Genomic DNA, 26,724 nt, shown 5'->3' with positions numbered 1-26,724 from the left:
GCTAACTATTAGTTAATTTGCTAAAAATAGATAATAATTGAATTATTTGCTAGACTATTTGAATGTATTAAGTTTATTTTAGCAGCTAACCATTAGCTCTAGCCCATTCAAACACCCCCTAAATAAGGACAGTTTTTAATGCAAATGTACACGAAAGAAACAAAGTATAAAAGTTGGATGTCTTAAAATAATATGATATTTCTAATGTAAAGTTGTCTTGTCTTTAGAACAACCCAACAAATATGCTTCTAACCTTTTTCAGTCAATCAAAACTTTGATTTACTATTTTTTTTTTCTAAAGAACTCTTGGAGATGATCGTGCACAAGGGTTTGCTAACAGTAAAGCATTCATCGAGAACCTGATGCAACAAGCAAACTGGACAGCATTTTCCATAAAAAGGCAGGCAGGTGCAGCACTCCTGCTTTGACATAGCACAATTTTAGAAGGTGATAATTTCACTAAGCACTTGTAAAAATTAGGGAAATAAATTGAAAAGGAATAAAAAGCTAACCCTTCGGCCTAGCAGCACTAGTTAGTCAATAGTCACCAATGAACAAGCATGGTAGACAACAGACCGAAATTTACATGCCCCAAACAGGCCGCTTTTGGCATGTTGGAAAAGCCAACGAATCAACAGAGAAGCAAAAAAACTGACCTATATAACAGTGAAATAAGGAATGTAAAGCCAAAAGATATGTGATGCTCCGTGTAAGCTGGCTCGGTCCCTTGACAACACGACACCAAAACGACTGTGAGCCACTGCGTGCTCGGAAATGATTTCACGCCCACCTGGTTACCTTAAAGAAACCAGAAACTCAGTTTAGCTGCACAAGGTTGAATTGGCTAGGCATTCGTGGGGGTTAGCATAGAAGTAATCCTCTTCTTTTGGTCTGTTTTTAAGTTCTCGCCTGCAGGATGGCTGAGCTACACAGTTCTTATGTGCTTCCTGAACAGAAGATGCAAAATTGTCCCAAGACATTGTCTTGTTGGTGTACAGGTCTAGAAGTTCAACTAATTTCCGTCGGTCTAGCACCACACTTCTCCGGAAACCCAGGAACCTGAAGAAAATGATCCAAACAAGTATCTCGTAATCAGCTGCTGCATATTTTATTCCAAATAAGCAATCAATTTCATAAGATGATCTCTATCTGTATATTCATACCTTCGGTGACCTTCAACAAGTTTTGCCATGTTACCATCGAAAGTGGGAATGAAAACATCACTAGCTGTGGATACAATGAAATCAAGTGCAGCCATCTGGGAAGAGTGATTTTGGAATTGACGCAGAACTTCAGAGTTTAGCAGCATCACCTTTCGTACCTAAAAATATTCAACGCTGCTTATACAACGAATTTGGTTGAGTACGTGGGGGAAAAGATGTCTCCATATATGCTGTGCAAACGAAAATGAAATGCGGTGTCGGCAGAAAATAGGGAAAATCACTAGTTATGGAACATTAGAGAACTGTGAAAGATTTATTGCTATGACACAGTTCAGGGCATTATAATTGAATGTTTTTTTACAAAGAAAAGATACTTACAAGGTTTGGAAAAGCAGCCCGTAGTGGCTCTAGTCTCCTATCTCCCCCATAAATTTCCCCAGCTGCGATGTATATAAGAGCATCCTTTTGAAATCCAAGAGCTTTCAAAACAAGTGATGCCTCCTCGGGAGTAAGTGGGCATAGTCCTTGCAACCTCTTGGCTTGGGAATCAATTTCTTTATCTCTCCACCATGGATAAGCATATCTGATTGGGGGAAAAAATGTTAGTTACTTCAGAACTAGCACCTGTTGAAAGAACCTATTGTACCTCCCAGGCCAAGTCTAATAACAGTCAATAACAACTTGGATTTGACCCAAACATTGTGCATGGCCCTATTCTCATTTTACAGTTATAATGAAAAATTTACATTATGAATGACTTGTTTATCTAATAAGGTACAAGTGTCAATTGAAAACAAATAATTTGGTGTTGTTTGCACTGTTTCCAAGATATATGTGGGTTTCATGTTGTACTGTGATTTATCAAATGTTTCTCACAGTAGGATCAACATTATATGGTAAGCATTAAATACCTCTTTCTTTATCCAATTCTAGTCATTGGATAGAATTGAATGAAAGGAGATACTTCAATAATGTGATGCCTCCTGCATCATTCTGTATTTCTGTAATCAGGTCTTTATAAATAAGGCAGAATAAGCTGGCACTAAACTAATTAATAAACCTAAGAATAAATGAGTAATTTTTAGTAGTCCATTTTTCTAACAGCAGTAATGTCACAAATTTTGCTTACAATGAAAAACACCAAATTAAAATTATAATGCTTTGGTTAATAACATAAAATTGCATGTTATGCACATTATCTGCACCAGTATTTGACATTGGCAGACAAATTTAAGTATGTAACATTTGGATTCCCCCTCTTGAATGGTAACTATACAAAGTATAAAGATCATTCAAGTAATATGATAACTTGCCACTTCCTATAAAAATATACATAGGTCATATCCGAAGCATAGTTATGTCACTAAGGAAGGCAGCACAGGGTTAGCCACAAACCTCATTTTTTTGAGCTCCTCAGCTTCTTCAGGTGAAAGGCCATGGTTGCAACCAGAAAACGCCAGCATATCCATCTCATAACGTAAATGCAAGGCTACAAATGATCCCTTGGCTCGCAGTTTATGTACCAGTTCATTCCCTAATCCCTCAATTTGAGGTGTGAATTTCAGGGCATGAAAATTAACACGGCATCTAAGCAGTTGAATCTCTGTACTGATACCATTATTGGCTAAGCGAGCATCTGTTTTGTTAAAATGGATGACACTGTATTTGCTGAACAGTGGTAAGATCTGCACGGGTGAGAGATTGTCAAGAGGATATAGTGAATAAGTTACCATGAAAACAAGGACATATCAAGATGAATTATAAACCTGATGCAAGTAATATTTTTCATCTGACCAGCTCACAGGTGACATTTCAAGTATAATAATGTCTGAATCTCTTGGACCAAGCTTCTCCGGAAGCTGTTCAATGATGTGGACCTCATCTCTCAATGAGTCAATAAAATGCTTCACGTCAAATATGTCCCCAAAATTACTGTCAACCACAATGAACATTACTCATTTTAGATGTCGATAAGATTAATTGCACAGTGCATCTCTCAAAGAAAATGATGATTACCTTTGATCAGCCCAGAATGATCTCTTGTCAAGTTCTGGGACAACCATAGTGAGGTTTAGAAGGCGAGCAACTGCTACCATGTCACATATCTGAATAAATGGAGGTAACAAATAGCAAAAAAAAAGTTAGGAAAGAAAAAGGAAACAAGAAGTTGAATGGAAGAAGTAAACAAACAACAATGACCTCTGAGCGCATCTGATTCAGACCCCCATTACAAGATATCTTCAGATAACCATTGCTCTTGTATATTCCTGAAAAAATATCAGTGATCAAATTGTCATATTTCAATGGCAATTCAATGTGGCGGCCGCGTATCAACAAAGATCTACACAATCTACAACAATTCAACACAAGTCTCAACAGAACATGAAGCCTATTCATAACTTCACATTTCAATAGTGCTAGTGCCTTAAGAAAAAATATGAGGGTGTCAATCGATCAAAGCATCATCATACAACAGTATATGTTTGACATGACTTTACGGGTCAACATATTTTAGTCGCATCAACGCATTCAGCAGCAACATATGCAGCTTAGTAAACGTGCTAGTGCCAAGTTGCTTGCGAACAATCACAATCACAGCTGCGCAATCGGGCGACTTAGACACCCTTCAGCATTTGTAACTCGCAATATTTTCCTATTTTCACTCGCTCAGTACTCTATGAAGTTCCGTGCAATAGAGCGGTAATGAGGGGGAAGGACAAACTCATTAACTCAAATCGAACTACATCATAAATACAAAACAAGGAAACCAACGCACTCGGGGGCGGAAGCGCAGTAGGTGGCGGCGATGAAACCGCGTCGCCCGCGAGGCCAAAAAGGAGGAGAAGGCGGCCGACGGCGACGAGCTGCGCGACGGAGGCCCACAGCAGGACGGCGGCGCAGCCCGCCACTAGCCAAACCCTAGGCCTCGACCTCACCATCGCACGTGGCCTAGGTGGGCGGGCGGCCGCCTCCAGATCGCCGCGGGCATTAGAGCAGTTCCCTATGGAGGCGATTCCAGCTCCCGGCGGTTCGAGAAGCAGTGACCGGTGAGGCCGCGACCGCGAGAGTGAGGAGTGGGGAGTGGGGACTGAACGCTATTGCGCTTGGACGCTTGGCTTCTGTTTCTCGGTCTTTGGCCCTGGCACAGCTCCCTGCTGGTCGGAAAAGCAGATTATTCCAGCGAAAAACAGTTTCTGTTTGTTAGTTGCTCTTATAGTTTATTATAAGAAGATATTAAATTAATAAGCTGCTGCATAAGCTATCTGTCCTTATCTGTTTGGTATAATTTCTACTTGAATCGTAAAGAAATCAAAAATAAATTATACTAAATAGAACCTTTGTTTTGACTTTTCTACTAGAGTAAGCAGATCATGGATGGTAGGATGGATCCATGACCACTGCAACGGCAAGGATTACAATTCTGTTTTGCAACTTTTAAAACCCGTTTTGTTGAATAAAGTTTGACTTATATATTTTAAATTTCTAAATCAAAATACAATAAAAAACCAGACCGGTTTCCGTATCTCGCTCATTACGTAAATTTCACTGAAATCCGGTGGAAACCGAGCGAGAACTTCTTCCCTGACCATTGGTCCACTTCTCGCCAGACGAGGAACAGGGGGAAGACTATCAGAGCAACTCCAAGAGATTAGGTATATGGTTTTGTAAAGATAAATTTAGCTAATATTAAAAAAAATTGTATCTAATAGACTCGGTAAACGACTCTTCAAATTTATTAGCTCTCTATTTCTTCATCTTCGCTCTCCAATTTTGGATAGCCTGCTTCACTCTTTATTCGGTCTGTAGGTTTACTGAGTCTGTTGGATTAGCCTACACTTTTTCTCTAAAATCTATTTTGGAGAGTAGCTAAATCAGTAAATTTGGCTAGTCTTTTTAGCTAATCTCTTGGAGTTGCTCTCAACAGCTAGGCGTGGAATTAAACATCCGAATTCTTATAACAAATTAATTTGATATTTGAAATATATATGCTTGAAACTTTATACTAATTTTTTCTTATAATATCAAGTATATTATTACACATAGGAATAAATTTTTTATAGACTTTGTATGTATTATTTACTCTCTACAACGAAAAAGGTGAAAGAACATTCGAATATGTATTCAAATTTTTATATATATTATTTGAGAATACATATGATAAATTTGAGGTTTAGTTTTTATGAATCTTCGCAAAGTTAATGTTAAAAAAACAAGGCTACAAATTTACATAGTAAATTTCTATATCTTATTTATCCGTAACCAAAGAAAAATGATCAAAAATCTAAGATTAGAATAAAGATCCGTTTGTACCCCTATCTTCAGTGGTTTCACTAAATTTTCCTCTTATATCCCACTTTTATACCACATCGTCAAGATTCCACCCCTAATTATTTATCCACAACGGGCTGGAGCTGCTCGACCACACAGTGATTTTTCTGAAGCCTATCTGTTTTCGCTTAACACAAGAGAGGGTTGGCTACACGTGTCTCTGCCTTCAATCTTCATAGTGATGTTGTGATGATTTACACTGAATAATTCTGGTGACAGGTAGAATTGCATAGTGCACCATATTAAAATAATGTCATTACGAATGCATCTTACAGATAGTCCAAGTCTATTAATTAGTATTGTTTATGTGGCACCATGCACACCTATCAGCAAGGAAAATACAAAGTGGTCATGTATGGAGCTTTGGTGGCACCTGAACCTTGTATTGTACAGTACTTCATAGATCATTTGAAGGATTAGGCAGAATGGTCAAAGACTAGAGCTATCACTTTTTTTTTTATGTGGCACCCTGCACATCTATCAGCAAGAAAAATACAAAGTCGTAGTCACATGCGTGAAGCCTCGTCAGCACCGAACCTCGAAAGGTCCGTCTTCAAAGAGTATTCGGAGGATTAGGCTTCATAAAAACCAGATCCTTCCAACATCTGTACAGGCTAGAAAGTTTCGACGACCAAAGACTTGGAAGAAAATAAGGAGCAATGGGGGATAGGAGGGTTCTGCTTGTTGCGTCTCCTGAGGTAGCAGTCTTTGGTTATGATGGGGTCGTCTCATTGGCAAGCGTTCAGGACGCTGTGGATACTGTTCCGTTGAACAACCAAACGCGCACCGTCATCAGGATCGGTCCTGGTGTGCACCAGCAGCAGGTGCGCATTCCTAGGACCAAGAACTTCATCACCTTGTGTGGATCTTCGATAAAGGACACCGTGATCTGTTGGGACAACAGGACTACGACTTGCATCAAACACACTCAGGTAGTAGTGTCCCTTCCGGCTGGCTTCCTGCAATCCTGCTTGAGTAGATAGTCTGCCATCCATGTGTATGCTGCTATCCCTAGTGAAATTACAATAGTGGGTGGTAAAAATTCCACTTGTGTTATTTTGGACGTTCTGCTACCATAATCGGATGTGACCATGTAAAGTTCTTGTACCAGGATTTTCTCCTCTTGTATTTTTTTTCTGAATACCCCTCACGTATTCCGCATTTGTTCTCTCACCAGCCATCAGGAGCGATTGGCACAGGGACACTGAGCAGTGCAACAGTTATCGTGGAAGGGGACGATTTCATCGCAGAGAATGTTATTTTTAAGAACTCAGCTCCCCAGGTACTATATATCCTAGCAGGCTTGTGTTTATGTGGTACCTGTGGTGGAGGATCTGGTTAGTCAGTGATGCTGATGTGCTGTGTTATATAGGTGTCTGGAGTCTGGACAAGCAGCAGCAGTCCGTGTGACGGCTGACAGGTGTGCCTTTTACGACTGCAGATTCCTCGGGTGGCAGGTAAATTTCTTTTTTTTTACCCTATTGGTTGTATGAGTACGTTCATTATTTTTTGTTATTTCTCTTTTTATTAGTTCATTTTCACGCTAACTGTAGGTGCCTCATCACATTGTTCTATTTATTCGACGTTTGCTTCTTCGAAAAATGCCCTTACCTGAGTTTCCTGTTACAAGAAAATTGGTTCTTTTGGGTCTACTTTTGATTTGCCTCATAATGTATCGTCTACTAATACATCATTTAATGGCAAAGGTACACACGTTAATTGTGTAACCATTTAGCTGTTGCTCGGGGGTTTGGTCAATCAGGTTTGTTAGGCTGACTTTGTCAGTGTGTCACTTCTGTAGCTTAGTAGAACACTAACATTCTGGAGCGTGCTTATCGTACAGAAGAATACCATGCCTGATGGGTGTTGGTGTCTTATGAAGTTATGGTGCCAAGTCGTATTATGGAGATATAAACATAGTTGCCATTATTTAGTTCTATCGTTCTGTTACTTTCAGGTATTCTAATTTGCTATGCAAACGATCCAGGAAACCTTACATTTGCATGGTGGAAAGCAGCTCCTGAAGAACTGTTACGTTGAAGGTAGTTATGACTTCATCTTTGGAGATTCCGCTGCCCTTCTGGAGCATTGCCATATCCACTGCAAATCAGCGGGGTATATTACTGCTCATGGCCGGAAATCATCTTCAGAACCAACTGGATTCGTGTTCTTCAAGTGAGTCGTTCGCCACTCGCCAGTGTTCTTACTTCTTACACATAATGTATAAATCTGCCTGCTACATGATTATCTAGAGACTAGGCTAGATAATCTTCCAAGCTGTGTGTTTACCATTTCCTTCTTACAAACTTACCTACCCAATGACATGACACTATTCAGGTGTGTTATTACTGGCAATGGAGAAGCTGCCTACATGTACCTAGGCCGGCCCTGGGAGCCCTTCGGGAGGGTTGTTTTTGCAGAAACTTTCATGGATCGCTGCATAGAGCCTGCTGGGTGGCATAATTGGGACAAGCCTGACAATGAGCAAACCGCCTGCTTCTACGAGTACAGGTCTCAGCCTTGTGTCTTTCTGTTTCTCGTTGTTCCTGAACACGGGTGTTACTTGAACCTCAAAAGGGCGATGTCTTTGTTGGTTGATCATTCCTTTTCTCTTGTACTTTCTAGCTCTTCCTGGCTAGCTCGGCTAGCTCTTATTGGCATTCTTCGCAGGTGCTCCGGTCCAGGATCAAGCTCATCAGGACGGGAACGTTGGTGCAAAGAACTGTTCGGTGATGAAGCTATGCCGTTCCTTGCACAGACTTTCATTGATCCAGATATCGAGAATCCATGGTTGGTCCACAGGTTGGGAACTCCAGTCCCAGTTTCAGCGTCTTCACTTGAGTGAATTTTTGTAGATGAATAAATTATAATGGGGATTGTAACGAGAGGTGAGCAGTAGGTACTGCGATCATGTCTAGAGTACGAAGAAACTGTCTTTGTTAGCAATGTGGACTTGTCTTGTGACTGCTGGGAAATGTGAACTACATTTTGTTCAAGGACTTATCGATCATATAAATAATACAGGATCCGCATGGAAAACTTCCTTGTCTCATGCAGTCATGCTACGGTGAAAGTGTCAGTGCAAACTGCAAAGCCTATCTTGGCATGAACCCATGCTGTGAGACCGGAAGTCCGGAACCTCGAACGCCGTCATCTTCTTGTCGCCTCGAGCAAAGCCGTTGCGGTCGTAGGAGATCTCGGAGATGCCCAACTCGTTGCACACCCTGACGAGCTCCTCCCCGAGCCTCCGGGCAGCCTCCTTGTCCAGGGGGAGCCGACGAGGCAATGCAAAGTCAACTCAAGATTCCCCGCCGGAGTACAAAGCAAATCCCAGACGGAGAAGACGGCGGCGGCGGCTTACCACCGTGCCGCAGGGCGGGTCGCCGCAGATGGACTTCTGCAGCGTGCTGCCGTAGAAGAGGATCTCCTTGTTGTGGTCGTCGGCGAGAACGGCGTAGAGCTGCCGGCTGGAGCAGAACACCGAGAGCCTGGGCTTCGTCGCCGTGCCGTTGAACTGCAGCAGCCAGCGAGAGTCGGCGGAACGGCGGTTTCGTTACATCCTGCCGGCTGCAGGCCTTTTATCCTGAAATTCGAAGACCCAGGTGGAGCATCGGAACGTTCGTACTACCTTCTTCTGCAGCCGACGGTTCCTGACCTTGGCGCTCTCCGTGCGAGCGCCGCGTCTCGCCGTCGCCTCGATCATGGGGTACGCGCGCCCGGGCGCGCCGACGACGCCTGCACGCGTCAAACGGAGATTATATAAGAGCGCGCGTGGTCGTTGCCGAGCTAGCGAGCGCAGAACAGCGTGTGCTGCGGTGGCTCTGCTCACCTGGACGTTGCGGAAGCGAGAAGTCGAGGCTGGTCCCGGAGCCTATCAGCGAGGTCGTAGGGTGACGGACCGGGAGCGCGGGGCGCGGCGGGTAGCAGCGCCATCGCCAGTGGGGCAAATCGTCGAACAGACGCCGCGCGGCCAGTGGGCTGCTGCGCTATTGGCCTATTGCCTTTGTTTGGCGTCAGTTTACCCCACCACATCAAGAGGCCCAACCGTCGAGAGAGGAAGCAGGAGTACCGAGTACTCCGAGATCTGGCCTGTGTCCACAGCCTTCTCTTCCCTGACCTCGACATCTTGCCGATCTGCACTGACTCCGCGGCCCGCGTTCATGGCGGTGACCTTTCCCTCTCCCACCCCGCGGTCCCCGCGCCGGCCGGATGCCATTGTGGCTCCTGACCCCTCGTCTGCTGACATGTCGCCCTCCCTCGACTTCGGCGACCCGACCTCCTTCACCGCGCTGCGCGTCCTCACCGACGGGGGTGCCGCCACCCGCCTTCTCCACGAGTGCGTGGCCTACCAGCGCGCCCTCGACGCCCGTCTCGACGCTCTCCTCGCCCGCCGCGCCGACCTCGACCGCGCCGCTGCTTCGCTCCTCCGCTCCGCCCCACCACTGCTCTCGCTCGCGGCCTCCGACGCCGCCGCGCTTAAGGAGTCCTCCTCCTCCACCGCGGCGCTTGCCGACGCGCTCTCGTCCCGCGTGCGCCACCTTGACGCGGCGCACTCCAGGGCGGACGCCGCGCTGGCGCGCGCCGAGGCCGCGCTCGACCGTTCCCGCGCGCTCGAAGCAACGCGGAGGGCCTTGGCCGCTGACGACCTCGCCGCTGCCGCCACCGCCGCGCACGAATTCCTCGCTATCGACGCTCGGTTCCCCACCGACGACGATCTCCGCCGCGATCTGATTGACATCAAACGTCGCCTCGAGGGGCTCGCGCGTCGGAGGCTAGCGGCGGTCGTCGACGCACAGGACCACCCTGCCGTGCTCCGCCTCGTCCGCCTATTCCCACTGCTCGGACTCGCTGATGAAGGGCTCCAGGTATACGTCGCCTACCTCAAGAAGGTTGTCGCTCTGCGTGCCCGTGCAGACTTTGAGCACCTCGCCGAGCTGACCTCCGCGACCCAGCCGACCTCTGACCGGCCGGATTTTGTTGGCTGCCTCACTCGTCTCTTTAAGGACATTGTGCTTGCTGTTGAAGAGAATGATGGTGTGCTGCGTGAGCTCAGGGGCGATGATGTTGCTTATGCCATCATTGAGCTGCAGGAGGAGTGTGATTCGCGGGGCACCCAGATCCTACGCCGTTATGCTGATTACAGGAAGCTTGCACGTCTTGCATCAGATATAAACTCCTACACGAAGAACCTCCTTTCAGTCATGGGTTCCATGGCCAGTGCTGCTGGAGGCAATGAAGGGCCTGATCCCAGGGAAATTGAGCTTTATCTTGAGGAGATTCTTGCGTTGACACAGCTTGGGGAGGACTACACTGAATTCATGGTGAATAAGATCCGTGTATTGAGAGATGTGAAACCTGAACTTGGGCCGCGGGCGATGAAGGCCTTCCGTAATGGTAACTTTAATAAAATGGAGCAGGATCTGACTGGGTTCTATGTTATCTTCGAGGAATTTTTCATGGTGGAGAATGTGAGGAAAGCCATACGGATTGATGAGCCCATATCAGATGGTCTCACAACGTCAATGGTGGATGATGTATTCTTTGTACTGCAGAGTTGCTGCCGCCGGGCTACTTCCACTGCAAGCATAAACTCCGTTATTGCTGTGCTTGGTGGGGCAACGAGCCTTCTGAGCAATGAGTATCAGGAGGCACTACAGTGGAGGATGCGGGAGCCAAATTTGGGTGCAAAGCTCTTCCTTGGTGGTGTTGGGGTGCAGAAGACTGGTGAGGAGATTGCGACTGCACTGAACAACATTGACATTAGCTCCGAGTATGTTCTGAAGCTCCGCCATGAGATTGAGGAGCTCTGTGTAGAGGTGAGTCTAGTATTTTTTTATTATATAAATTAGTTTATGCCTAAAGTGGGACATGTTTAACAATTAGGCCATATATGCATTCCATCAGTTCAATTTATTGGATATGTGCATATCTTCAGTCATATAATGTGTTCTTAATTGCAGATTGCTTAATTTAAATGCAGTTGATCACAATGTTTTAACATTCCCTGAAAATTAGTTTGATAGTAATAGAGTAAATTTTAGAAACGTAAAAATCTTTATGCTGTGATAAATCATTTGGCACATAATATTTGTCTAGCTGTTTACACCTACGTTTATCAACAAACCCACGTGAGTTGGTAATAGTGTCTCCTTTGTGCTGCCACCGCCTCTGTCATTTGATCTCTATGTATCTTATGTAATAGAGAATATCATAACTCACAAAGAATGCATTTCGTTGTCTTTGTAAAATTAATTTGTCATTGCTTGATTCTATCATGCTAATGCACAAATGTTTAGCTTAATGTATCTGCCATCTAGGAATGCCAAATCGTTAGATGTAAATGCATGAACTAGCAACTTTCTAAGTAGGACACCATTATGTTACACAAATTGATAACAGCATTTTGTGTACTGCTTTATGGCCACTCTATCATAGGAACTGTTTTTGGGCTTGTCATAGCAAAACCGTTAAACTTAGTGCCAGATAAACAATTCTGCAAACTAAATCACTAAACTTATTATGTAGAACAAACTGTAATGATAAATGATGTGTGAAGTATGGACATGGTTATCACAGTGCCACGGCGAAGCGAGTCGCCAGCTGGACGCCTAGGCGCCCATTTGTCCAGCAGTTAGCATGCAACACATATGATATATCAAATACTAGCAAATAAAATATAGGTCCAACAAGTAGCAAGCAAATATATATGTCCAGGAAATACATGATAAATTGAATAACTGATAAATATGACATACTGCCCTAAGCCCGTAAGGCCTAATAAATATTGAAGTCTATCTCATTATGACACCCACATCCTCATCACTTGCAGCTGCAGCAGCTTCACCATTTGTAGCAAGAGCTTGGCCATAGTCATCCTCAACATGTAGATCATCAGGAGCAACAAAACCAAATTCAGCTTCTTCCTCTTCTCCTAATCTTTGTTGTTCTTGTTCTAAAATTGTGGTTGTGGTGGATGTTGAAGCAATATATAGCAAGCAATACCAAGTTAGGCAAGCAAGACAATACCGGCAGCTCAGGTCTCAGGCAAGCAAGATAGTACCAACAAGGAAGAGCAGAGGAGTCGGGACTTCATCTTCGTGCACAGCTGGGGCCTGCAGGTGCTAGGGCAGCTCTGGTGGGTGGTGCGCCGCAGGGAACGCGGGCGTGCGGCGCGGGGGCGGGTGGCCTGAGGAGCGAGGAGCTGGAGTGGGGTGGCCAGAGTTGCGTTTGGTGGCGCTAGCAGCGGTGACAACAGGGGAAAGAAAGAAGAAAGCACAGGTACATGGGCGCATAGGGCACAAGGCATACACACATGGCCCATTGGAGCCCACTTCAGCAGCTAGGCGACGGCACGTTGTCGCCTGGGAGCCTGCCCAGTCGCTGTGGCGTCGTCTAAGTCGGCCAAGGGCCGCCCTAGTTGGGTTCAGGCCAAGGAGCTGGAGTGGGGCGGCCGGAGTTGCGTTTGGCAGCTCTAGTGGCGGTGACAACATGGGAAAGAAAGAAGAGAAAACAAGTACCTGGGCACATAGGGCACAAGACATACACATATGGCCCATTGGAACCCACTTCAGCAGCTAGGCAATGGTACGACGTCGCCTGGGAGCCTGCCTAGTCGCTGTGGCGTCGTCTAAGTTGGCCAGGCGCTGCCCTAGTTGGGTTCAGGCGAGGTGACAGATCATGGTGTTCGTTGCCGGCCACTGGCACCTAGGTGTCACCTAGGTGACACAGTGACAACAGTGAGTATGGAATGTATGATTGATCCAGCATTCTTGTCTGCGGGAACCTGTGATCTAATGAATAGACTTATGTAATAGAGAATCTCATAACTCACAAAGAATGCATTTCATTGTCTTTGCAAAATTAGTTTGACATCGCTTGATTCTATCATGCTAATGCACGGTTGTTTAGCTTAATGTGTCTGTCATCTGGGAAATGCCAAATTGTTAGATGTAAATGCATGAACTAGCAACTTTCTAAGTAGCACACCTATATGTTACACAATTGATAACAGTGTTTTGTATACTGCTTTATGGTCACTCCTGTCATAGGAACTGTTTTTTGAGCTCGTCATAACAAAACTGTTAAACTTAGTGCCAGATAAACAATTTGTGCAAACTAAATCACTAAATTTATTGTGTAGAACAAACAGTAATGATAAATGATGTGTGAAGTATGGAATGTATGATTGATCGAGCATTCTTGTCTATGGGAACCTGTGATCTAATGAATCGAACAGCTTGCTTATGAGTAATGAGTAATCTTGCAAGCAGAATAATGTACAAAATGCTAATGCCAAGCAAGATATGCACCAGGACCACCTTAAACTTTTATTGAGCAGTGTCTAAAACAACGCGACAAAAATGAAGCTTGTTTGTGTTTATCTGAAATCCCTTTTGAAAATAGATCATGAAGCTTGTTTGTGGGGATTCTGCATTCCAGTACATTGTTTAACGTACCTTTCGTTTGCTGAAGGTGTTAGATACCCGTCCCTTGTAATGGGCCTCGCCCAGTTATTTGGTGTATTAATACACTGCTCATCCCTATCCTAGGGCTAGGGTTTTCCATTCCAACTGGGTTCCAGAGCCAGTTTTACCTTCTCCCAACCCACCCCACAGCCGCCGCCGACCCCCGGGCATCTCTCTGGCCACCGGCTGTCAGCCCTCCCCTTCCTCCCCCGCTGCTGCCCCCCTTCCCCCCTCCCTCCCCCGGGGTCGTAGCCAGGACGCCAGCCGCCGCCGTCCACCCGCTGGCACTGCAGGTCGAGCCAGCAGCCGCGCCACCTGCTGGCCATCGCGCTGTCGCGCCTCCCCACGCCGTATCCGCCCCGCCGAGACCCTCTCCAGGCCGCCGCCGCGGTGGCGGGACTCCAGGTCAAGGTCGCGGCGGCGGCACCCTAGCCCTGCTCTGCCCTCGCCTTCTCTCTTGGGCGGACGGCCGGACCAGCTCCTGCTCGTCCACTCCAGCGCTCCAAGCGGCCGGCGCTGGCGCTGCCTATGTGCCTTCAACCCCCTCCCTAGGCACGCCGCAGGCCCGCAGCGGCCACCGCTGCACCAGCCCCTCGTAATCTTCGCAGCCTCGTCCATGATGGACTAGGGCAAGTATATTGGTGTTGTCTTGTAGGTGGTCTCGTGTAGTACCATGTAATCTTGAGTTGAATTATGACACAATCTGTACAATAACTTATCATTTGAGTTGTCTTGTAGTGACTCACATTTACTTAATTTGTGTGTAGAACAAAAGGAATGTTTTGATTTGCATGTCGACAAGTCATACAATGGTGCAGAAGCAGTCTCATATTCCTAAATCTTAGTTTATGAGGTGGTTGTTTCACGAAACAACAACCTCTTTCTCTCACCCTCCCTCTTCTCGTCCACATCATAAAAAAAAATCCTATGTGGCTTTGTATGAGACCATGTACTTGCCCTAATGGTTCTAAAAAAATCCTATGTGGCTTTGTATGACGTAATGGTGTCATTAATAACTAGTGAGTAGTGATTTGATTGCTGTATCAATATGGTTGATACAAACTCCACTGATTTGTGTCTGTCCAACAGATTTTTCATACTCCAGCTGATCGAGAGAAGATCAAGTCCTGTTTATCAGAGCTAGGAGAGATCAGTGCTTCCTTTAAGAAGATCCTTCATTCTGCGCTGGAGCATTTAGTGGCATCTGTGGCGCCACGCATCCGTCCAATCCTTGACACTGTTGCTACTGTCAGTTATGGGTTGGATGATGCTGAATATGGGGAAAATGAGGTGAATGATCCATGGGTGCAGAAGCTAATACTTGCAGTTAACACTAATGTTGCTTGGCTCCAGCCAGTGATGACATCAAACAACTACGATTCCTTTGTGCACTTGATCATTGACTTCATTGTCAAAAGGCTCGAGGTGATAATGATGCAGAAGAGGTTCAGCCAGCTTGGTGGGCTCCAGCTCGACAAGGAGGTCCGGTCTCTGATCAACCATTTCTCAGAAATGTCCCAGAGACCAGTCAGAGACAAGTTCTCTAGGCTTTCGCAGATGTCGACCATTCTAAACTTTGAGCGGGTATCAGAGATACTGGATTTCTGGGGTGACAATGCTGGCCATCTGACATGGCTGTTGACACCTGCAGAGGTGCGGAGGGTGTTAGGACTTAGGACTGACTTCAGGCCTGAAGCTATTGCTGCTTTGAGGCTCTGAATCGTGCGTCTATATATACTTGTTAATTCTTCATATATGATAGAGCAACAAGATGTCTTAGAATTTTTTGTTACAATGACAAACACCTGCATTGTAAAGAAATCTGTGAACATACTTTTTGTCTGTTATGAGCGAATTGACGATGTTTGGGTCCATTTAAGCTTTTATACATTGCCTCTCTTGGTTTGGTTCACCATTTGTGCGGAGGCAACCCATTTCAGTAAAACATGCAGCCTGTTGAGAGAAAAAAAAACATGCAATAATAACTTGGAAACAGAAAAACTAAAAGGTAGAACAGACCAAACTACCCAAATAAGACAACGTATCAAGTGCAAACCAAAAAATTCCATACAAACCAACTAGCAAAAGTCATAAAAAAATTTTTAAAAAAATTATATATGTATTTCATTGTCTACTTTACCATTGTATAAAATTTTAAGTTTAAATTTATCATATATTATAAGATAAAAAAGAGAAATTTCTGAGATACAAAAATTGAAAATTATTTCAGAAATTTCTTTTTTTATCTCTTAACATGTGATAAATTTGAACTTAAAATTTTATACAATGATAAAGTATGTAATGAAGTATATCCATAAATCTTTTGAGATTTTTTGTGACTTTTGCTAGTTGGTTTGTATAGAGTTTGCACCGAAACTTGGTTTGCATCTGATACGTTGCTCTGCCAAGATGTCAATTCTGCTTTATTAAATTTTGTAAAAAAGAAATGAATAGTGTTAAAACAGGAAAAACACTCCTAAAATTCGGAAGTCAACATGAATTGCCTTGGGTCAAATTAATCGTGCCATACAAAAAGGAATGTTTTTTTGTGATGCATAGAAGAATTACGTGAGTATATACAAGTGCGTCTTGAATTTATTTTCAATCTTAGACGTGTTTGGCAGTTCTCTTGCTATGCATATAGCTTGCAAGAGCGATTAACATCTGCTCGGTGTATAAAACATGATATGATTCACAGAGACGTCTGGATTCGGGCCCGGCGCGGCTGTGGAATGAGGATGCGGAAACGGCAAGCATATCAGACAGACAGTTCAGCAAGACAAAGCACAGGGCCCAGCTGTGAGGATGATAGCTGATTGATTAGGTGGTCGGACAAGGCCCACGCCCACCCCACAGCCATGCCATGGCACAAGCATGACCGGCCCCCGGATCAGAGGGAAACCGGAAGAGCCCGCCCGGCCATTAGCTCCAGATAATCCAAAATTTGCACGCTTTAATCACTCTACAACCGTTCACCAACGCGTTTCGTTTCGCTAATCCTCAACTCGAGCCGCAGCTTGAGGCTCCAGCAGTCCCAGCGTGTCGCGCATCCAGTTTTGGCGTTCAGCTTACCTGGCAAGCAAAGCATCCCTGTCCTCGATTTCAAAACGGAGCCGAGAGGCCCAACGAGAGCCGAAGCCACAGCAGCTGCAAGCTTTTGCTTCGTCCGTCCGTCCGCCCGCCCGTCCCCGCATCATTCCCGAAGTCCCAGCATGGAGTTGGAGGGGCCGTGGGCGCGGGTGCTGCACCTGCACGATGCGTGCGAGTGGGGCCGGGCGGTGCGGGCGCGCGCGGTGGCGCCGGCGCTGGAGGCCGCGGCGTGGGCGTGCCTCGCCATGTCGGTCATGCTCGTGCTCGAGGTGTGCTACATGAGCGTCTCCAGCTTCGTCGCCGTCAACCTGCTGCGCCGGACCCCACAGCGGCGGTACAGCTGGGAGCCCATGCCCTCCGGGACCGCCCGGGGGGACGATGAGGAGGCAGCGGTGGGCGATGGAGGCGGCGAGGCGTACCCGATGGTACTCGTGCAGATCCCCATGTACAACGAGAGGGAGGTGAGGCCCCCGCCCGCGTGATTCCCATTCTCGTTCGCCACCCGCTTCAGTATCAACTATGAAGACATGCATCCAACCAACTCACGGGCTTGATTTTTAATTAGGTAGGAGGTTTCACATTCAAGATGCGGCGACGCTTTAGGCACGCAAGCATCGTTTCAGCCTTCAATTCTAGCTCTTCTGAATCTCTATTAAATTCGAACTCTTCTAGGCACTAGTAGTATTAGATTCAACTGCTTTTAGCTCTAGAGCTCGGAGTTTTTAACTTTTCGTGGTGCTCCGAGTACGAGTAAGCTGCTTGGGGCTCTGTTTAGTGTGGAGTTTTTGCCAACGATGTGTTTGCTGCTGCTAGTTTGTACATTGTGTGGGGCCCGCAGTCCTAGCATCCCAAAATGCAGATCAGACTGTCTTCGTCGTTTACAGTTCAGCAATGTCACAGGTAGGCCGGACTGGACAATATGTTAAGCTGCACCCCACGATCGCGTCTGCTAGGTCGTCTGATCTCTCCTAACTAGTGGAACCGTGGAAGCCAGAACCCAGAATGTTGAGTAGCCATGTTTCCTGCACGACAGACGCCTAACTTTTATTCTCAGGGGGTCAGCCATGTTCATTACAAACATATGACGAGGAAGGTGATGCGTATACCTTTCTTTTGCAGGTCTACAAGATCTCTATTGGAGCGGCATGTGCCCTCACATGGCCGCCCGACCGTATTATAATCCAAGTATTGGATGATTCCACCGACCCATTCATTAAGGTAACCCAAACTGCTGCAAGACAAGCTGTTTTCGTTTGTTTGCTTGCTTGCTTGATCCAAACATTTCTAAGAAGTAAGGACATATGTGCTATACAAAGGTTTTGAATCAAGATGCAGTTCATCTGTTCTTGTTATGCAACATGTAAAACAGGTACTACCTAGTAGTTCTCGTGATAAATAAAATAAACAGATTAGTGAATCAGCTTAGAGTTTGTTTGGTTAGCACAAGATTGGAGTGGATTAGAGGGGATTGAAGGGTAAATGAACTAATTTCTCCCGCAATCTCCCTCAAGGCTTGTTTAGGGGCAAGTGTAATGGAAGGGATTGAGGGGACTAGAATCTCTTACTATTCAAAATTGAGTAGCATCCGGATGGGATGGGTAAGGAAGCGTTTGAGTAGACGACTACTTACAGAAAACTCGTGCTTTAGTAGAGTAAATAATCAATATTACCTAGCAAACTCCAAAGAACCCCGTTTATCCTTTTTTTAATCTTATTGCAAGCTCTCTGATCGTTTTCATCGAATTTACTGCTTTCTTGTTTGTATCAATTTTGATCAAATGCAGGAACTTGTGGAGTTTGAATGCAAGGATTGGGCCAGCAAGAAAATCAACATAAAATATGAAATTCGGGAAAGTAGGAAGGGATACAAAGCAGGAGCCCTGAAGAAGGGCATGGAACATAGTTACGCCCAAGAATGTGATTTTGTTGCCATCTTTGATGCAGATTTTCAACCTGATCCTGACTTCCTTTTAAGAACTATACCATTTCTTGTGCATAACCCGAAGATTGCTCTAGTACAGACACGTTGGGAGTTTGGTAAGCAAAGCTTTCGACTACACACATTTTTTAGCTACAAAAAAATAGGCTCGTTACTGCTAATAGCTGGATGCAATTTTGTCCTGCCTACGAATTGGGTAATGTGGTTGTTGTGTCTATAATTTGAAGTGAGAACTTTTGTTCATTCTGATTACAGGATGTTCCTGACCTGGCCTTTGCCGGGCAATTTTGCAGTGAACTACAATATTTGCCTACTGACAAGGATACAGAAGATGTCACTAGATTATCATTTTAAGGTAGAGCAGGAATCAGGGTCATCTGTGCATGCCTTCTTTGGTTTCAACGGTACGACCGTAAGAGAGACTGTCAAAAGCAATAGTTGGAGTTTGCAGTCATATCTAACTGAAGCTTTTACAGGTACGGCTGGCGTGTGGCGGGTATCAGCTATCGGTGAAGCAGGAGGATGGAAGGATCGCACCACTGTGGAAGACATGGACTTGGCTGTGCGGGCAAGCCTCAAGGGATGGCAGTTCCTGTATGTTGGTGATATAAGGGTGCGTCTTTCTGCACACTTGTAGTAAAGGTGACGTTTCGGATACGTACATGCACTCTGCCTATATGTCTGCTGTTGTAACAGTTTTTTGTACAGGTTAAGAGTGAACTCCCAAGTACTTTCAAGGCCTACCGTCATCAACAGCACAGGTGGACTTGTGGTGCTGCCAACCTCTTCAGGAAAATGGCCGGGGACATTGTTATAAGCAAGGCAAGCATTCTCGAACCAATGTGACAGACAGATGAAGTTACAGTATGGTCATTTAGTAGGAAGTATCTTTACTGTGTGTATATGGATGATGCATGCAGGGGGCGACTGTATGGAAGAAGCTTCACCTTCTGTACAGCTTCTTCTTCGTCCGAAGGGTCATCGCTCCCATCCTAACGTTCCTGTTCTACTGCGTCGTGATCCCACTGTCTGTCATGGTCCCCGAAGTCAGCATCCCTGCCTGGGGAATGTTCTACATTCCCACTGCCATCACCATCATGACAGCCATCAGGAATCCTTGGTAAGTGGCCCATCTTTCCCCTGACTGATGCGTGGAGCGGATTTCCCTAGCTAGCTATGCGCTCGTTAATCTCGCGTGTCTACTGATGATGCCACTAGTCATATTTCGTGCACGCCAGGTCTATCCATCTGGTGCCAATATGGATCCTGTTCGAGAACGTCATGTCCATGCACCGAATGCGCGCGGCGCTGACGGGGCTGCTGGAGACCACGTACGTGGACGAGTGGGTGGTCACCGAGAAGGTGGGCGATCATGTGAAGGACAAGCTCGAGGTCCCTCTCCTTACACCGGTGAAGCCAACCGAGTGCGTCGAGAGGTATGCAAGCGATCCAGCAGCAGCAGCAGCAAGGTGTACGCGTTGCTCTCACTACGTAGCAGGCAGCAGATTGCAGTGGAGAAAACGTGTGCCCGACACTACTGCTTTTGCATTGGCTGATCTGATCTGATCTGGTCTGGTGTGGTCGCTGCAGGATCTACTTGCCTGAGCTCCTGGTCGCGTTCTACCTGTTGCTATGCGCGTCGTACGATGTCGTGCTCGGAGCCGGGCACTACTACCCGTACATCTTCCTCCAGGCCTTCGCTTTCCTCGTGCTGGGGTTTGGCTTCGCCGGCACCGTGACGCCCTGCTCTTGTTCATAAGCCATCGCGCGCATAGCGCTAGCGCCCATGGCTATTTTGCTGCATTCTTCCCTGATTCGCCTCCTCTAAAGTCTGTAACTAGAAAAGAGAAAGCGATTCTTTCTGTAAATCGAACAGAATAAACGCTGCACGCGTGTGCAGCATTTGAGCAGTAACTTGGTTTTTTTGAGCTGACTGCATGTCATTTTCACGGTCGCTGCAGGCCGGTAAGCAAGAATAGCAGTAGCCCTGGCTTTGGGTGCCTGTGTGGGTACGTGGGTATGGGCCTGGAGTGGACCAGAGGCTATCAGATCAGCCAGTGCCAGCCCATCTGCCCATGAGAGGTTTGTCTGAACTCTGAAGTGATCGAGTGAACCCGTCGCTGCAATGGACAGCACAGTACGGAGTACGGTACAGTTCCACGGAGTCACGGACTCATCTCCAGCGAGGCGTCGCCGATCGCTTTTCATCGACCACAGGACGGCACAGATAATGTAACCCATGACACGACCACACGGTCCCTCTGCTTTTTTTTTCCTTTCCTTGCGAGAAGAAGCACGAGGGGCTCTCACGGAAAAGGCAGGCGAGTAACCTAAAGAGCCACTCGCTTTCAATCTGACTCTAAAGTCTACTGTCCTCTAAATAGGGGAGCTCCTATACCCTCCAAGCTCCAATAGCGCGCCTTTTAAAGCATCCTTTCTTCCATCATTTATATTTCAGGACATCGAATTTTACAAGAAAAGCATAATGTTTCGGGACATCAGCACATCCGTGTCGATCGAATCATCAGAATGAACATCAACATCACTTTTTACATTTGTAGGTGAGCCGCAAAAGGCTCAATCCACACACACAAAAACGTATTCTATAATTTTAACAACAGACGCACCATACCAAGGACTCTTCTTGATGGCGGAAAACTCATGTAAGCCAAAAATGCATGAATACATTGCTCCAACTACCCCACGGCTGCAGGAAGAACCAGAGGAGGTTTTCAACTTTTCATGACTCGTATATGGGTACCGGTAGGAAAGGGAATGGAGCCACAGAAGCATAGGAAACTGGAGGGAGTGATTGCACACGAGAAGGTTTCGTGTCTTGGCGTTTCTGTCTTGCTCGTTCTTCGTCCTGCAGATCAGCCCCGTACAGAACTCCGTCCAGCTCATTGTTCTCAGCCAGGTTGTGCGCCTTTTGTTCACTTGGTAGCCGATGTAACAGAAGTCCGGACATGAAGGCAGGGAGATACAGCAGGCTACCATAGAACATTCTCCTCGCAGTCTTCGGGCTTGGTTCTAGGACGAATGATAGAGCTCCGATGGTAAGGCCTAATGTTAGGAGTGAAGCTTCAAAACTGAACCACTCGGATGTGAGCCCCCCTACCAAGGGTTAATTCCATATAAGATCCCAAATTGACAAAAAAAAAACACATCAAGACAAGGACAGTAGAAATCCAATATGTTTAGTACTTACAGTTGTACGCAAATAACCCCAAAGGTAGCATGTACAGACAATTTCTTAGCGACACCCATGCAGTTCTTCTACCGGTAGGGTCAGCAAAAGAAAACATTCGATACCTGCAGCAAACAGCCAGTCACATGGCCACAACTTTCATTTAGACTCTTTACAGATAGATCTGCTAGTAACGAACTGGGATAAGTTAATTACCCTCCAGCAAGGTAATCATTTCGACATAAGTACGCGAGAGCCATAAAATGAGGTATTTGCCAAAAGTACAATGCGGCAGGGAGTATCATCGCGTTTAGTGACAGTTCAGTTGAAGCTGCTGCCCACCTGTCCAGAGGACACAATAAAGGATCACATCTTACAAAACATGTACACAACTCTACTGACATATTCAACGTATCAAATAGGATAAGAACAAAAATACTCTACAGCAATAATCGATCAATATCAAACACACTTGAAGGTTTCCAGAAACCTTTTATACGATCTAGTGGAAAATGCAGTGCATCATGGATGGGTGGATATTGCTCAAGGATAGATGCAAAGAGTGATCAATATCACAATTTTGTACAGATATTTAGTCATTCACATTGTAGGCATCAAACTTACTTAATGCAGTCATGATATGCCCTTGACTAACAATAGACAACTTGATCCTTAGGAGAGAGCATATCGAATGCATCCCATACTTCCACCCGTACCCCTGTGTAGCTCAGCCCATAGTCTCATGCTCCAAGCACCCCAGAGAAACTAGTTCAACTAGTAGGGACCAATGTTTTCAAGTCGTCCGATTAATCGCGATTAATCGTCCAAGTCGGTTTGGACCAACTGCAATTAATCGCCAAGTCATCAGACTAATCATGATTAATCGCGATTAATCGCCCAAGTCGGTCAACAAGAACGACCAGCAAGTCGTCCGACTTGATAGCATTGGTAGGGACTGTGCTTCATGCATTTACAAAGTGGAATCAACTTCACAATTTGACTGCTACTGAGAGAACCTTCCCTTCTATATAGACCAACTATTGTCAACTATGTATGTACTTTCATGCAGAAAACATATACAGTGCCATTAGACAAACAACTACTCGAATTGCACCTAAGAATACCAAAAATGGCCAGTAACTTACCCCAGAAGTGGTGGGATGGCACCAACGACTGCCCCAACCCATGTATTAACAGGGTGTATTTGCTTCAACGGCGTATACACAAATGCATACAGAACAAGATTAGAAGCTGCAAGCCCAGCTGCCAAGCCATTAGCCTGCACAAACCTTGCCAATTTTTTGCATGTTTAGTTCCAGTGTCAGCTTTCTGACTACCTCACAGCTTAGTAAATTTCAAAAGAAAGTAGAATATGCATCTATAGATGCAAAGAGAAAGCAAGAACCTTCCAGGCCAGCAAAGCTGTTCCTGCAACTCCAACACTTGTAGCCCACATCGCAGCATGTGCAGGACTAATGCGACCAGATGGCAGGGGCCGTCGCATTGTCCTTTTCATTTTAGCATCATTTTTTATCTCAAACACCTGAAAGTACGTGTTAATGATCAGAAAGAATACAGAGTTGTTTTGGCCTGGGGCAGCTGAAGTAAGTACAGCAAGTTCAAACAGAGTTATTCATATTTGGTGTAATGTGTGGGAAAGAGGACACATTAAGAAAATTACTATTTTGTGCAGGATCACAAAGAAACGAAGATTTACATGCATGTTAGTACAACATATGTTGATTTAGCAATGTCAAAAAGTAAGAAATGTACCTGGTTGAGGGTATTTGCAGATGCTGCAACCATCATTGTACCGGCACATGTGCAACAAAGGCCGGCAATGTCCACGATGTTGCCACTACCAAGCACATAGCCAGCCCCCGAAGTTGCCACAACAAGAGCACTACATACAAATATTGGATCCATGATTACAAAGTAGAACCTATTCTAAGTGAGATGCCACACTGCTATACGATATCTAGAGACATTAGGCGAATCAACAATACTTGCGCTGCATGAAAAGGTTGTAAAACTGAAAATTTTGACACCCATATAGCAATCTGGGATTGACAATCCCACCTCACTGAAAAGTGATAATGTCCCAAGGACTTAAATATCAGTAAGACAAGGAGTGGTGAATCCTACAGTGCTGCTGGAAGAAATAATGAATCACCATTCTTAGCAAAAGAAGGCTAGTTGCAAAAGGTCTGGACAAAAGATGGACTGTCCAAGAAAGAAATTTGACTTACAATCTATGGATTTCAAAACAAAGAGGCAAAGAGGTGATTGTAACCATGAGCGGTGGAACGAAGAGCACAGAGCCGAACATAGCAGGTTAGTAAGTTCAGTGCCAGGGATTACATTTGAATTGGAAGTTTGTATAGATTAAACAAATGAGGATCTACACCACATATGTGATATGTATCCAAAGTTCCAAACCATGCGAAACTCAACACATAGAACCATAGATTTGAAGCAAATAATCCTTTGTTATCTTAAAATTCTTTTTCCCCTGGGAAACATCCTGCTGGCCTGTCCACGACCAGTACCAAATACCTCAGTTATACCAAAATGACACTTAACCTTCTTAGCACTATATGGATGTCCGCTCTATACCATAATAACAGTGCTTTACATAGCTATCTGTATATGTAGACGACAAGCAGACACGAACTCCCTCTGTCCCAAAGAGTGACATTCTAGTATTGTCATAAGTGAAACTATCTTAAGGTTTGACCAAGTTTATGGAGAAGCTTAACAGTATTTATAGCACCAATATGAAAATACATTTCATTATTTATCTAAATATACTTATTTTTGTAACATAAATTTTGGTATTTTTTAGTAGAAACTTGTTCAAAGTCAAGATTGTTTGACTTTGGACAAAGCTAGAATGGCACCTTTTGGGGGAGGGGAGGGGTATTTCTTTCTAGAGAAAATACCATTTTTACATACAATGGATGTTATTCTGGTTCCATGGTGCTGAATTAGCATTTTTTTTAACAGGAACAGTGACAAGTTTGCACTGCCACAGATTGAATTTTGAACAATTGTCTCAATTAAATTTAAACACTCTAACTAGAAAAGGGTGGAGCGGTATTATTTAATGTTCTAAGACTATCTCTAACAGCACTCCTATTTCATCCCCTATTTCAAACTCCACTCTGCAAACAATATCATCTACAGTGCAAATCTCTTAATTTACACGGTCTGTTATGGACAGCACAAGGGTTTAGTAATGTAACAGTTTTTTACTAATGGAATCGGACATAGTAGAGATTAGCTAGTGCAATATGCTCATGTAGGATTAGTATCAGAAGAAATAACATTTAGTATTCATGCTCATGTAGAATGCCTACCACAAATGTAAGAAGCATATTATTCAAAGTTCCTAGCTAACTTAGAATACAATTAAAGATCAAATGTTTGCAGAAAAAAGCATCACAAGGGTTAAGTTAGCACAGATAGCATCAGACACAACAGAATTCTCACTTAGCAACAAGTCCATGCAAAACTGAGCATATGGATTATACACGGTATGACGGTATATACATCAAATACCCATCAATAGGTTTTTGCTCAATTTTGATAAACATGTGCCAAAGATGTGCATACAAAATTCTAATTCTAATTTTCCTAGAATTCAAGAGAAGTACTAAAGATATCCACACTCTATAATGGTTGATTGTTAACAAGGAAAGAAAACCGAAGAATCCGTTTTCAAACTTTTGTCCTTAAAAATCTACATATCCATAGTTCCATACGACTCTAGGACTTGTGATAGTTACTTAGTTAGATATACGACAACGATCGAGTGAAGCAGCACCTATCCTTGTGATATAGTCACATTATAAAATGATGGCTTGTTATTCAATATATATATTCGGAATTTATTTCGAGAAACGTTACAACAGATCCATGGGGCTGGGGGGATCGCGCACCTGAGGCGGGCTTTCGAGAGCTCCCAGTAGCACTTCCCGTAGTGCCGCAGCGAGTCGGAGATGGATCCGGTATGCTGAGAAACGGATACCGCTGCCGCCGCTTCTTCCACGATGGTGTTCGCCGCGGCGGTGGACGGGGTGGAAGAGGAGGAGGTACGCGCCGAAGCGATTGGAGCGAGCGACGTGGCCGGGTGGTGGATGGGGTCGAGGAGGAGGCGCGAGCGGAGAGCCCTCGCGGCGGAGGCGGCTGTAGAGCCGCCCCTCCACATGGCGGCTGCAGGTGCGGGCGGCGGCAGCGACGAAACCCGGTGGTGGCCGGTGGGACGTGTGGGGCAGGTCAAGATGGTAAGCTAGGCTGAGATTCATGAGAAAGATAGAGACCGATTGTTTCGGTTTTTTTCTGACGATCTTTTCTTATAATTTAATTATCTGATAATTTAATTATCATAATGATTAGGTGCGGAGAAAGGTAAAGAGATTCATAGAATTTGGATTTACAAAGTGATGAATTTCTAATTTTGTGACGACTCGTCGATTTTGTAGTCACGTTGGTTTTGTACGGTTTTTACCAAAACTATTCTCACATAAGCGGACTTAAAAACTGAGTGTT

General features: G+C 45.0%; 6 protein-coding genes across 10 annotated transcripts; 3 read left to right on the top strand and 3 right to left on the bottom strand.

The window, feature by feature from the left end:
- Nucleotides 1–365: 365 nt before the first annotated feature.
- Nucleotides 366–4,345, bottom strand: LOC103639539 (O-fucosyltransferase family protein). Of its 3 annotated transcripts, NM_001330532.1 has the most exons (9): nt 3,940–4,253; nt 3,363–3,430; nt 3,180–3,268; nt 2,930–3,095; nt 2,779–2,848; nt 2,559–2,697; nt 1,542–1,746; nt 1,164–1,321; nt 394–1,059 (listed from the first exon to the last, which is right to left on the bottom strand). In NM_001330532.1, exons 1-9 carry the CDS (start codon nt 4,100–4,102, stop codon nt 822–824), a joined length of 1,296 nt encoding a protein of 431 aa, NP_001317461.1. In that variant the 5' UTR covers nt 4,103–4,253; the 3' UTR covers nt 394–821. The 3 variants fall into 3 exon arrangements, with proteins under 3 accessions (XP_008660503.1, NP_001317461.1, XP_023156769.1); XM_008662281.4 differs by having other exon boundaries at nt 366–1,059; nt 2,559–2,848; nt 3,940–4,345; XM_023301001.2 differs by lacking the exon at nt 394–1,059 and having other exon boundaries at nt 1,250–1,393; nt 2,559–2,848; nt 3,940–4,345.
- Nucleotides 4,346–6,151: 1,806 nt separating this feature from the next.
- On the top strand, nt 6,152–8,416 carry LOC103640441 (pectinesterase 31). Its single transcript, XM_008663021.4, has 6 exons — nt 6,152–6,424; nt 6,670–6,774; nt 6,875–6,949; nt 7,480–7,667; nt 7,830–8,003; nt 8,163–8,416. Exons 1-6 carry the CDS (start codon nt 6,152–6,154, stop codon nt 8,335–8,337), a joined length of 990 nt encoding a protein of 329 aa, XP_008661243.1. The 3' UTR covers nt 8,338–8,416.
- LOC103640440 (50S ribosomal protein L18) lies at nt 8,408–9,745 on the bottom strand. Its single transcript, XM_035962762.1, has 4 exons — nt 9,322–9,745; nt 9,121–9,227; nt 8,854–9,006; nt 8,408–8,751 (listed from the first exon to the last, which is right to left on the bottom strand). Exons 2-4 carry the CDS (start codon nt 9,193–9,195, stop codon nt 8,569–8,571), a joined length of 411 nt encoding a protein of 136 aa, XP_035818655.1. The 5' UTR covers nt 9,196–9,227; nt 9,322–9,745; the 3' UTR covers nt 8,408–8,568.
- LOC103639538 (conserved oligomeric Golgi complex subunit 4-like) lies at nt 9,619–15,842 on the top strand. Its single transcript, NM_001322506.1, has 2 exons — nt 9,619–11,308; nt 15,047–15,842. Exons 1-2 carry the CDS (start codon nt 9,653–9,655, stop codon nt 15,674–15,676), a joined length of 2,286 nt encoding a protein of 761 aa, NP_001309435.1. The 5' UTR covers nt 9,619–9,652; the 3' UTR covers nt 15,677–15,842.
- A 1,159-nt stretch (nt 15,843–17,001) lies between these two features.
- On the top strand, nt 17,002–20,919 carry LOC100191890 (uncharacterized). 3 transcript variants are annotated; one of them, XR_558173.4, is made up of 9 exons: nt 17,002–17,508; nt 18,167–18,265; nt 18,832–19,084; nt 19,280–19,390; nt 19,463–19,599; nt 19,695–19,808; nt 19,907–20,106; nt 20,205–20,422; nt 20,577–20,919. XR_558173.4 is itself a non-coding variant. In NM_001137314.1 (9 exons), the coding sequence occupies exons 4-9, from the start codon at nt 19,243–19,245 to the stop codon at nt 20,743–20,745; spliced, it is 966 nt and encodes a 321-aa protein (NP_001130786.1). In that variant the 5' UTR covers nt 17,162–17,508; nt 18,167–18,265; nt 18,832–19,084; nt 19,242; the 3' UTR covers nt 20,746–20,898. The 3 variants fall into 3 exon arrangements, 2 of the variants coding, with proteins under 2 accessions (NP_001130786.1, NP_001347619.1); NM_001137314.1 differs by having other exon boundaries at nt 17,162–17,508; nt 19,242–19,390; nt 20,225–20,422; nt 20,577–20,898; NM_001360690.1 differs by having other exon boundaries at nt 17,165–17,508; nt 20,225–20,422; nt 20,577–20,895.
- A 504-nt stretch (nt 20,920–21,423) lies between these two features.
- On the bottom strand, nt 21,424–26,439 carry LOC100274057 (uncharacterized). The gene is made up of 7 exons (NM_001148436.2): nt 26,115–26,439; nt 23,947–24,076; nt 23,579–23,716; nt 23,319–23,452; nt 22,390–22,515; nt 22,195–22,298; nt 21,424–22,100 (listed from the first exon to the last, which is right to left on the bottom strand). Exons 1-7 carry the CDS (start codon nt 26,381–26,383, stop codon nt 21,727–21,729), a joined length of 1,275 nt encoding a protein of 424 aa, NP_001141908.2. The 5' UTR covers nt 26,384–26,439; the 3' UTR covers nt 21,424–21,726.
- Nucleotides 26,440–26,724: the final 285 nt, after the last annotated feature.

This window comes from Zea mays, chromosome 9 (assembly GCF_902167145.1).
Source record: "Zea mays cultivar B73 chromosome 9, Zm-B73-REFERENCE-NAM-5.0, whole genome shotgun sequence".
Taxonomy (NCBI): Eukaryota; Viridiplantae; Streptophyta; class Magnoliopsida; order Poales; family Poaceae; genus Zea; species Zea mays.
The sequence above is the reverse complement of the archived record's forward strand: the minus strand, read 5'-3'. Positions and strand labels throughout refer to the sequence as shown.

Excerpts from the sequence above, each read along its gene's own strand:
- LOC103639539 (XM_008662281.4), bottom strand. The coding sequence starts at position 4,102 with ATGGTGAGGTCGAGGCCTAGGGTTTGGCTAGTGGCGGGCTGCGCCGCC. Across the intron at positions 3,431-3,939 it reads TACTGCGCTTCCGCCCCCGA|GAATATACAAGAGCAATGGT; the intron begins GTGCGTTGGTTT and ends ATATTTTTTCAG. Across the intron at positions 1,747-2,558 it reads GAGGAGCTCAAAAAAATGAG|ATATGCTTATCCATGGTGGA; the intron begins GTTTGTGGCTAA and ends TCCCCCAATCAG.
- LOC103640441 (XM_008663021.4), top strand. The coding sequence starts at position 6,152 with ATGGGGGATAGGAGGGTTCTGCTTGTTGCGTCTCCTGAGGTAGCAGTC. Across the intron at positions 6,425-6,669 it reads CTTGCATCAAACACACTCAG|CCATCAGGAGCGATTGGCAC; the intron begins GTAGTAGTGTCC and ends TTCTCTCACCAG. Across the intron at positions 6,950-7,479 it reads GCAGATTCCTCGGGTGGCAG|GAAACCTTACATTTGCATGG; the intron begins GTAAATTTCTTT and ends CAAACGATCCAG.
- LOC103640440 (XM_035962762.1), bottom strand. The coding sequence starts at position 9,195 with ATGATCGAGGCGACGGCGAGACGCGGCGCTCGCACGGAGAGCGCCAAG. Across the intron at positions 9,007-9,120 it reads ACCGTCGGCTGCAGAAGAAG|TTCAACGGCACGGCGACGAA; the intron begins GTAGTACGAACG and ends TGGCTGCTGCAG. Across the intron at positions 8,752-8,853 it reads ACCCGCCCTGCGGCACGGTG|GAGGCTGCCCGGAGGCTCGG; the intron begins GTAAGCCGCCGC and ends CCCCTGGACAAG.
- LOC103639538 (NM_001322506.1), top strand. The coding sequence starts at position 9,653 with ATGGCGGTGACCTTTCCCTCTCCCACCCCGCGGTCCCCGCGCCGGCCG. Across the intron at positions 11,309-15,046 it reads TTGAGGAGCTCTGTGTAGAG|ATTTTTCATACTCCAGCTGA; the intron begins GTGAGTCTAGTA and ends TCTGTCCAACAG.
- LOC100191890 (NM_001360690.1), top strand. The coding sequence starts at position 17,170 with ATGGAGTTGGAGGGGCCGTGGGCGCGGGTGCTGCACCTGCACGATGCG. Across the intron at positions 17,509-18,166 it reads CCATGTACAACGAGAGGGAG|GTCTACAAGATCTCTATTGG; the intron begins GTGAGGCCCCCG and ends TTTCTTTTGCAG. Across the intron at positions 18,266-18,831 it reads CCACCGACCCATTCATTAAG|GAACTTGTGGAGTTTGAATG; the intron begins GTAACCCAAACT and ends GATCAAATGCAG.
- LOC100274057 (NM_001148436.2), bottom strand. The coding sequence starts at position 26,383 with ATGTGGAGGGGCGGCTCTACAGCCGCCTCCGCCGCGAGGGCTCTCCGC. Across the intron at positions 23,453-23,578 it reads CAGCTTTGCTGGCCTGGAAG|GCTAATGGCTTGGCAGCTGG; the intron begins GTTCTTGCTTTC and ends AGGTTTGTGCAG. Across the intron at positions 22,101-22,194 it reads GGGGTTATTTGCGTACAACT|GGGGGCTCACATCCGAGTGG; the intron begins GTAAGTACTAAA and ends AACCCTTGGTAG.